Here is a 10,831-nt window from a genome sequence, read left to right as displayed (position 1 = left end):
TAGTTCGTGTAATCAAAACATTATTAATTAGAATACTTTATGTATATCTTATATATCAATATATTAGGTGTACTAATTATATTCTAATATATCTAAATTAGATTTTAAGTAGAAATGGAATAGAGTAAATATATTTTAATTATTTAGCGATTACGTTTTATTACTTGAAAGGATTGACTGCACCTATGGGCTACTCTTCGGAACGGTTTTACAAACGTAATGAAAAGGTAGTAAGGAACAATCTGGGGTATTTTCTTTAATTTCTTATTGGCTAAAAATTGTATTTATTATAAACAATTAGAATTAACATTTGTGGATAATGATGCGCGCTAGTAGCTAGTAAGATTTACCTAAAACTCCTTATATTTGCCATTGTGTTTCGTCATCTGATGAATCTACTCCGGAATTCTGGAATTTAACTACGAATTATTTTATTAGTATCTTATTGGTAACAATAGTATATCAACATTTGATTTATATATTTTAGATGATCCTTGTATACTGAACACTAGTGGTCAAATAGGAAAATGCCTTTTACTAAGCAACTGTTTGACAGCTTTAGAGGATATTCAGGAAAAAGAAATTTTTCCACAGATTTGCGGTTTTCAAGGGACATTATTAATTGTTTGCTGCTCCCAAAAGTCAAGCCTAACACCCTTGGCTACCACTCCTGACGAAACAATTACTCCCAACTCAGAAGTGGCCAATTCGACTACATCATCCTTTTCAGAAACAAATATTACATATAAAGCAAATGTAGCTGAGTCAAAAAGTAAACAAAGTAGGTTAAATATTTAATTAACAGTATTACTTCCACCAAAAAGTCTTACATACGTAAAACATTAAAATGTTCTTTGTTTTAGAATGCAAAGAATATTCGAAGTATGTTTTTGAAGAACAATATTCATTTGTACTCGTAACAAACAGCAAAGTGAAAGCGGATACGTGCGCTGTAAAAGCACTAGAATTAATCGTAGGTGGTGAGAAAGCAGCTCCAAGAGAATTTCCACATATGGTAAGCTAATAAACAAAAAGTAAACGTCCAGAATAGTTCCATTAACACGAATGAGATTTTTTTTCTACGGTGAAAAGGGATAACCAATCCAGACTCTGCAAGAAGGAGTAACAATTTAGATAAGAACAAAAATGTCTTGCTGGTTAGAATTTTACTAAAACTATTGGACGTGTATCAAAATAAGCATCGAATTTTCAAGTTCTCATTAGCACGTCATAGTAATTTTGAAATAATGGTCAAACCGAAGCTCTTGGTTACAGCTGCGGTGGAGTACCGATGAGAACTAATAAGTTCACGGTTGGAAGTTTCAACAATTCTTAGCAAATGACAATTTACTTACTGCCATTCTGTAATTATGTGTACGTCTTTCAAAGCAGCGTTATCTGTCAGTTAAACAATTGCTTAGAACGCTGGACGAGTTCGGTTCGATTCCGGCTTAATCTGCCCTGATCTGGGTTTTATCCATAGTTACCTTGGATCATTTCGGCAAATGCTAAAGCAATAATATTCCGCAGATAATCTATCATTTCTGTTTTGACTTATTATTGTTAGTTCCATCCGACTCATCTGTCTCTTTCAACCACCTGTTACATCATCCCACATATCTCTATCCTCTTGCACTGATGTGTGAATCGAAACGACTCATCAGCCCTAGTAACTGGCGGGAATTAATTAGATCATAGCTTTCCATAGTAACACAAGGGTCACAGTGACGGTTTAGGCTTAACGACCCCACATATAGTCTAGACGATAACGGTGTTTAGGTCCGAATTCTAATACTAAACAAGCAGCAGGAGTTGCAAGGAATCTTAATCCGAAAGGTTGAAATACCTAGTTGCCCCCGAAGATCCAACCACTGATGTCAACTGATTTTACGAATGTCCAAGAACCCCCAGTATATGGTTATCTACTGGCCTGACCTGAGTAATATAGTACTCTTAGTCTTAATGGTTCAACTCACAAGGGTGTGTATTCCCTTCGGGTGAGCAAGTTGCTGCAGAGATCGTAGAGAGTAGATATGCCCCGCTCACACAAAAAGAGTGGTTGAGCGTATCTCAATCCGTCGTTTACGGGGTCTAAAGACCAGAAGGTGGAAATTGCCATGTTAAAGAAACAAAAGGTCTTTAAAAATTTCAGGCGTTTGTTTTTACTGAATCTTATGGGCAAATTCTGGGGTAGTGATTACTTTACAGATTTCATTCTTCCTTTATCTCCTTCTTGTCTTCTTCTTGTGTATCTTCCTCTAACCACAACCACCTGCGCATTCTCACCCACAACTGTGCACCACAGCGTGTGTCGGTGAGACAACACTCTCGCCATCAGCTGGTGTGAATAAGACACAATAATTTTTTTTGATTTTGCTGTATTTTGTAGTTGGTTATTATTTTCAATTTTATTTGGTATGTTATGATACTACCATTACAGCAGATGTTGAACATTGTCTCTGTTATTTAAAGCACATACAAGAAATTGTTAAAGTTACTTAATTTTAGGCATTAATCGGTTTTGATGAAGACGGAGAGAAAGTATGGAAATGTGGAGGCAGCTTAATTAGCGAACGGTACATCTTGACAGCAGCCCATTGCCTTACGGATGGACATTCGTAAGTGAGGCACTGTTTAAATTAATTAGTATTTGACTTACACTTACTGATCTGTACTTATTTCCATATTCAGCAAGGGAGGTTGAGTTAGGTATTGTTGGAAGGCCTTTTTGGTAGGTCATTTTTGAAATTTCGGATACGTCAAGGTTCTTTTCAGCAGTTAAATTCAAATGCATGTTAAAAGCATACGAAATACTAAAGAAGTTACACATTGATTTATTAAATGTTCAGAATGCCTTCATACAGGGTTTTCTTAAAACGCTGCCACACATTTTGGAATATTTGTGGAGAAACTTGACGTTAACTCTATCGATTGCCGCAAATCTTACTATAGCTTCTCTCCTTCCAGTTCATCGAACTGATCCAAATACTGCCTTACAATATAATTTCAGTCAAAGCCGCATCAGTAGCGTCTTGAAATAATTTTAAAAACATTCCCCATTCAAATTGCGATCTTCTCTATCCACGGTATCCTCATCATTCGCCTGTAACACCTCATTTCAAACGCTTCTAACCTTTTCTTTTCCGTCGCGCCTACCATGTTCGCATCTGTACAGTGCCGCGCTCCAAAAAATTATGTGAATAATTTTAATTAAAGATCATTTATTTCATGGTTTTTAATTACAACGGATTTTGCAATTAAGTAATATCCAAAATTAGGCGGCTTTCCCTTACTGTATTTACCTACTCATGTTATAGTATTGTTGTCCCATTTTGTTAAAAATACTATGGATTCCGAAAACATGAAAAAAACTTATTCATAATTAATATTATTCTAATTTCTTTTAGTGATGCTAAATACATTCGTTTGGGTGACCTGAACATTGGAAAAAGTAACGAAGATGCTCAACCACAAAATTTCGACATAATCAAACGCATCCAACACCCTAATTATTCGCTACCCTCAGTGCAACACGACATTGCCTTATTAAAATTGGACAGACCAGCAACTTTAAATAAATATGTCCGACCAGCTTGTCTTTATACAAGTTCAGAAATAAGTAGCGATAAAGCGATTGCTACAGGCTGGGGCTACACCGAATTTTCTAGGAAAATTAGTAACGAACTCATGAAAGTTACGTTAGAGGCATTTTCACACGAAACGTGCATTAAAACTTTCGCACAATTAGGCATTGATGATAAAACACAAACTTGCTGGGGTTCACGTACTGAAGCCAAGGATACTTGCAAGGTAAATTCAGAAAAAAAAATTAAAACAATACTAGTTTATAATGATACTCTTTATTAAGGTATAATATTTACCTCATTTAGACAAAGTGATTATTATGAAATATTTAATTACTACATTAGTTTATACTGTACTCACTTTCAAGATGGACCAAAACAAAACAAAACGATTACGCGTGATCTTCATGTCTTCAGGACCACGCATTCCTTATCGGTCAATCCACAGTCGCATACTCACGCCTACCGAAATTTTCCAAAGTTGCATTCAGTCATTATATGCATCTTGATGTATTTTTCCATATTATATGAAGGATTCAATAAACATATAACACTTTTATTGATTTAATACACATCGATTTCGATGTTTGTTCGATTTTGGTAACGTGCCTATCACGTGGTAGTGAGCTACGCCGTGGATTCGGTTAAGCAAGTAGATATCCATCTATTTAAATGGACCTTGTTGAGCATAATGAATTCTACTAAATGTAGCATTGCACTACAGATGGCGTTTACCGCGCCATTTGTGGTATTTTATAAAACGCGCTGTTAAGACAGCAAGTAAACATTGGTCTGTGTTCTGTCGAAATTGTCTGCGACGCGCTGATGAGATCCAAAAAGATTAAAATCGCGATCCGCGTTTGGCAGTTTCGACAGAACACTGGCCACTTCGAATTTGTTTGTTCGTATCTAATGCAGATCACTACACGTATACTACAGGCTATAACAACATTTCAAATTTATAATACATCTATCAACTGCAGCACGACAATTTTTAATGCACCAGGTGGCACTGGTAAGACTTTGCTTAATCAGGCATTGCAGCAACCTTACTTGATGGTGGACCGACTGCGCATTCGGCATTTAAATTACCTTTGAATATCCATACAAATCTCGACGCAATGTGTAACATAAAGAAACATTCAGGCATGGCTGAAGTTTTGAGAAAATGGAAAATTATTATCTGGGATGAATGCACAATGGTCCACAAGCATTTTCTTGAAGCTCTCGACAGGTCCCTGAAAGATATTGTAACAAGCACGAGTGTGTTGGTGTGCGATCAGGAACACGTGTGCGTGAACGGCTTATCGATTCGCCGACTAGCCGCTGGCACTTTCTTCATGTCCGCCGTATTTGTAAATGAATGTGTCGTACCTGCGTTTTGGGAAAGCAGTTAAACAGTTCAAAGAAAATAGAATCTATCCGGATGTTTCTAGAGGGTTCCAGAGAGGAAACAAAAGAGTGTTTAAAGGAAGAGACGATCACCGAGAAGAGTAGAAATAAATTGACCGTTGCAGAAGTGAATCAAGGAATAAATTGACAGTGATAGCAGTGAAATAAATAGCCCAGTGAATAGTGATATATCAACAGTAGTGTAAATAAATAGAATAATTCATAACCTAAGTTTAGTAATAATTTAATAGTGTAAATAAATAGTTTTTCTCGTTATCAGTTTTAGAAGTTAATTTTGTTAAACCCACGAACATTACAATATCATACAACCATGCATGGTTACGTAAGCGAGCTATTTTAGCCACAAAAAATTGAGATGTTGGCCCATCAATTTCAAAATACAACAGTCATTGCCTGGTAATGAAATTGCATTCAAATCGATTGACACTGTTATTGATCCTGATGAAGTTGTCAACTATCCTATATAGTTTTTAAACTTACTGGATTTACCTGGAATGCCACCACATAACTAACAACACGATTGAAGATTGGCTCACCTACAATTTTGCTTTAAAATTTGAATGCGCCAAAATTGTGTAATGACACGCGATTGCTCATAAATAAAATCATGGGCAACATTCTTGAAGTCACTATTTTGAGTGGGTAATTTCATGACGAAGTTTTACTTCTACCACGGATCCCAGTGATTCCTTCAGATTCACCTATACCATTCAACGTTTACAATTTCCAATCCGCTTGGCATTTACTATGACTATTAATAAGTCACAAGGTCAAACAATGACGATTTGTGACTTAGATGTGGAAAATCCGTGCTTTTATCACGGCCAGTTAAATGTTGCGTGTTCCAGGATTGGAAAACCATCGATTAACTAAAAATATTGTACATCCAATAATATTACGATAAATTATGTTTTTGTACAAATATACCTGTTATAAAATAGTTTAAGTTTCAGCTTTTCAATCTTTAATTAAAACAAGTTTGAGTTTTTATTTAACACAGCCTCGACATTTAACTTCGCTTATAGTATACACACGCTATCGATTAGTCGTATTTTGTAATAAGTTATTATTAAAAATTTTCCTCAAAACGGTCCAGATTGTTACATATTATTTAAAAAAGTTTGAAATTTTTGTATCTAAGACGTGTGTACAGGACACCGTCTGTCGGGTCCGCTAGTTGATATATAAAAACGAACATCAATACTTACACTACCTATATGCACAAATTTAAAGGTTAACAAATTCAAATAGGATCACATTTGAGATGCTGGTAGCCTAAACAATTAGAAAGGTAATAAGGAAATGACAAGGATGCGTAATTTCTTCAACTAGTTATTTATCATCCTTCAATTTTCCACTCTTATAGATGAAATATTTTTTACAATTTAAACAGGTCCACCCTTGAAATATAACGTATCCAGTAAAAAAAAATGATTAAAATAGATTCACAATTGACGAAGAAATTAGGTAACATCCCCAAAAAAAAATTGTAGTTGAATTGAGAACCTCCTTATTTTGAAGTCTATTTTAAAATTAAGATTATGATTTCATTTCATTTCATTAGAAGCCTTTTTTACTGTTGTTAGTGAAATGTTTTCAACTTTTAATTAGTATATAATTTAATTATCACGTATTACAATTACATATTAATTTTTTATATTATAGGGTGACTCTGGAAGACCACTACAAATAGGCAGTAGAGACTTTTATTGCATGTATGAAATAATTGGCATAACATCTCTGGGGAAAGGATGCGGACATGTAAATGTACCTGCAGTATATACCAGGGTTTCCAATTACGTCGACTGGCTAGAAGGAATCGTGTGGAATTCTCAATAATTTATGTTACTATACGTTGTTTGTTTTATAATTATAATTTTATACTGAAGACTAGTTGTTCACGTATCTCCACTCCTGATCCAATCTTAGCATCTCCTGAAAACTATATTATAACTTGTAGGTATTTGCGAAGAGTAATCTAATCTAGCTCATCTTCTGACACTCTTTATTCCTGTTTCTGTTTCTATTATGCCTCTAATTAGTCCATCATGGGTCAAAAGGTATCCGTTCTTTTTATTCCTTTTTTTACTCATTCATCTTCATAACGTCCTCTGTTGTTGAATTTATTTTATACGTCCGCAATGGTAGGCTTTTTTGCCCACGGCATTTTCATCATACACCACATTTGCAAATGCTTCCGAAATTTTTCGTTAACGTTTCGAACCTTACAAAGCCGAGCTCAAAATATACGATTTTCATAATCCTTTTCAAATTTCCAAACTAATCGTTCACGAGTACAGATGTGATTTCTTCTTGTTGCTGTATATCTTTACCACTTTTCTCATCTTGACATCTGACCTCCTAGATATTGAAAACCAGAAGCCCCTTCTAGTTTATCGTTTCCAGTTTTTATATTAGCTCTACTCTTACTTTTACTTCCTTGGTTTACTCATATCTTTGTTTTGCTTTTATTGAATTTTGAATTGAATCGTTACTGAATTATTTCCATTTCATTCTAAAAATGGGTCGAATTATGTAGGTCACTGGCTTATGATAGTTACTGATTATATTACAGTTAGTCAATACACCAGTACAGCAAAACAAATGTCTTATTAATTTTTAAGAACTTAAATTTTGATATCGTAATCACTAGCCCGCCAGTAAATGTCATTTAAATGACTAGCTTCATCATCATCATCATTATCATAAGGCCGTCAGTCCTAAAACTGGTTGGACACGCACCTCCACTCTTTGCTATTCTGAGCTAATCTTTGCATTTCCTTAAAACTCGAACATCCCACATCCTTAACTATTTGCGAACAGCAATCTAATCTATGTCTACCTCTACCCCTCTTAACTCTTGTTTCTGTCTCTGATATGTCTCTGACTAGATCTTCATGTCTAGTATGACCAGACTCCCGAATATATTTTTGTATTTTACGCAAAAAGTATATTTTAGACATTCTAAAATTTTGATAACATGCTTGTTAATTAATATTAAAAATACTTGTAAAACGCCAGACGAATAAAACGGTTGTAATTAATTCCTTGACGCAAGTAAATATTTTAAATGAGTGCGACAAAAAAGTCTTAGTGTCTTAAAAAAATAAACGATTTTAGTTGTATTTACAAAGAACAGTAAATAATTTGAAAACTAAAGAAGATGTGTATAGGGAATCTTAATGCCATTCGAAAGACAATAAAATTCTGTAAGTATAAGGCTATGAAAATACATCCTGTATGTAATTAATCTACTTCGAAAGTATGAAAGGGATGCTTGAGGGTATAACTATCCTTCCTGAGAATAATGTTGCTCCAGTTTTCTTACTTTTTTGCTATCTACTGTTCTGTGCTACTTTTTTAAAATAAGTTAATATCTGGAAAACGACAAATTTTAGAAGTAAGAAAGCTTTATGAAAATCTGCCTAAAATTGTAAGTAGAATTCAATGTCGTCGTAATATACAGGGTGTTCCATTTAAAACAATGAAGTTGATGTCAACGTCAAATTCCACCGCACTGAAGATTACACCCTGAGTGCCAATACAAGTATCACATTGTTAATCGTTTTGTACAATTTTAGGGTTCTTCAATGCCTATTGATTAAGTAAAGCTCCACAGTACTATAATTATTTGTATTTTTGTCGCATCAGTTTAATTTTGCCGGCTTTGAATTATAAAGTCAAAATTGTAAATTTGTTACTTTTTTTACTAGAACAATAAATCTACTATATACGTATACCTACCAATAGGAAGGGAAAGATAGGTACCTTTATCTTTTTCGGCTAGTCGCAGGTAACGAACACTGCTAAAATTTGTATATCTTTCTCTCTATTTAATTAGTGTCTAGAGTGTGTCTCCTATTTATTACTATGCTACCAATTGCTTCGTGAAACTTGAATAAATTACTGTGGCGTTTTTACTCACATATCTACTATTTCTAAAAAAGTGAACAAAACTACTTTTTTTCAATGTTCAATTAAAAAACATAATTACAATGTAATCGAAAGTTAAAGTACAACTAATCATCTTCTTCATCAAAAGTGTTTTTCTGTGTACTACCTACTAACTAACTTTTTTCACATAATTTTTAACAATAATTGCTAATTTTTAACAGCTTTCCCACATTAAATTTTTCAAACATATTTTTTTATTTAAATCGTAATATTCTGAGTGACCACCCAGGAGTAACTTATTTCTTGAAGACTTCAAGGATTTTGACGATATTACGGAAGATGTCTTTTCGGTTGAGAATTCATTGTTGCGTAAAAAGTCGGAAAGTCTATTTCACAGTGTAATTTTCTTTAGGTCAGAAATTTGATTTAAAATGGTAATGTTTTGGAAAAAATCATTTCAGTGAGCTTCTAATTGACAAAAGATGGTGATTTGACAGGTAGTTAGACAACCCTCAAGACTAAAATATGCAAATATTGAAGTGAAACTTTTTTACGCACGGTAAGGTAAGTTTGTTTCACGCGACTTGCTATGTAACGAAATCATGCAACGGATGTCCCCCCTCTACTCGGCCACGTACTCGAGTTCGTAGTGGGGATCGCTTGAGCCGTGAGCGCGCTTAAATGCAACGTTCGTTACAGGCAACTCCGGCATGTATAGTGTAAAATTTAAATTCATAGTGTACAAATATTACCATTAAACCAATTCCTTAACCCTTATCCCGGTAATAAATATGTACAGTGTATTTAACAGAACCATTTTTATTTCATGAGATTAATTATTTCATAAATTGTCATCTAATTCTGTATTTCTGTAAAGAACCATTATGTTCAATTTAAAAAAACTTTTTCAAATTTGACGTCTGTAGATATCTATTAATTAATTACCTCTAGCATTCAATCAAAATATTCTTACCAATTCCGTTTCCTAAATAAAATGACTTATTAATACTTTTTCTGGCATTTTAATGATGTAACATTGACGCAACTGTATTATTAATTATTGGATAGGTACATACATAAAAGTGTCTAGAAATAGCGGAGTTTCCAAAAAAAAAAAACTTGTTTGAGTAAACAGAGACTTAAATCAGTTTCAGCTAAACACTCAAGCATGAAGGTTGAAGTATGAATGTTAAACCGACATCAACAGTGATTTCGCAGAAGGCGCGAATTTGTGTTACTAATATTATTATAACGCATGATGTGCAATAAATAATATCTACAATACATTTATTAACGATATTATTAGAATGAATGGTTTTAGTCTTGAACACTTACTGTTTATAACAGTAATTGTAGGAATAAATGGACAAATAGGTAAGGACTGTAATTATTTATTACTAATGTTTTATTACTACTTATTTAATTTATTCCGATTTAATAGATACTCCCTAATGTTTTATCGATGAAATGACTGCAGAACTCAATCAGGTAAAAAATAATGTTTCTTTTCAATAAACCGACGTTTTGTCCATTGGTGAAGGGATTCTTCAACGTAATTAAAATGTTAATAAAGTTGGAGACTTACATGCTGCCTTCTTATATATAATATCGACGTATTATAATAAATTGAGCGTATTATTATCATCTCATCTTCATTAATTTTAGTATGTCGTGTCTTTTTTAAGTTTTATTTTTAAAATAAATTAAATCAACTGTACAATTTTAATTAAAAAAAATATGTACTGTTAGTAATTTGGGTTTAAGTTAACAATTACTACTCATATTCAGTATAGGAAGGTTATTTTCACCTTTATTAACATTTCAATAACCTTAAAGAAGCCCTTAGTCTATGGACGAAACGTCGCTTGATTGAAAGTAAATATTGTTGTCTACCTAAACGATTTCTGAATAAGTCATTATATTATATTATATTATATTAT

At 33.5% G+C, this 10,831-nt stretch overlaps 1 protein-coding gene across 1 annotated transcript in view; it reads left to right on the top strand.

The window, feature by feature from the left end:
- Window positions 1–10,831, top strand: part of LOC108736795 — a 21,109-nt gene that overhangs the window by 1,431 nt on the left and 8,847 nt on the right. Inside the window, exons 2-7 of the mRNA XM_025979598.1 lie at window positions 488–781; window positions 864–1,015; window positions 2,509–2,618; window positions 3,408–3,810; window positions 6,663–6,827; window positions 10,163–10,265. Of these exons, the coding sequence (XP_025835383.1) occupies window positions 488–781; window positions 864–1,015; window positions 2,509–2,618; window positions 3,408–3,810; window positions 6,663–6,827; window positions 10,163–10,265 (1,227 nt within the window). The remainder of the gene's footprint in view (window positions 1–487; window positions 782–863; window positions 1,016–2,508; window positions 2,619–3,407; window positions 3,811–6,662; window positions 6,828–10,162; window positions 10,266–10,831) is intronic.

The sequence above is a fragment of the Agrilus planipennis genome, unplaced genomic scaffold, assembly GCF_000699045.2.
Source record: "Agrilus planipennis isolate EAB-ADULT unplaced genomic scaffold, Apla_2.0 scaffold142, whole genome shotgun sequence".
NCBI classification, from domain to species: domain Eukaryota; kingdom Metazoa; phylum Arthropoda; class Insecta; order Coleoptera; family Buprestidae; genus Agrilus; species Agrilus planipennis.
Note: the sequence above shows the minus strand (reverse complement) of the source record. Positions and strands in the feature narration are given on the sequence as shown.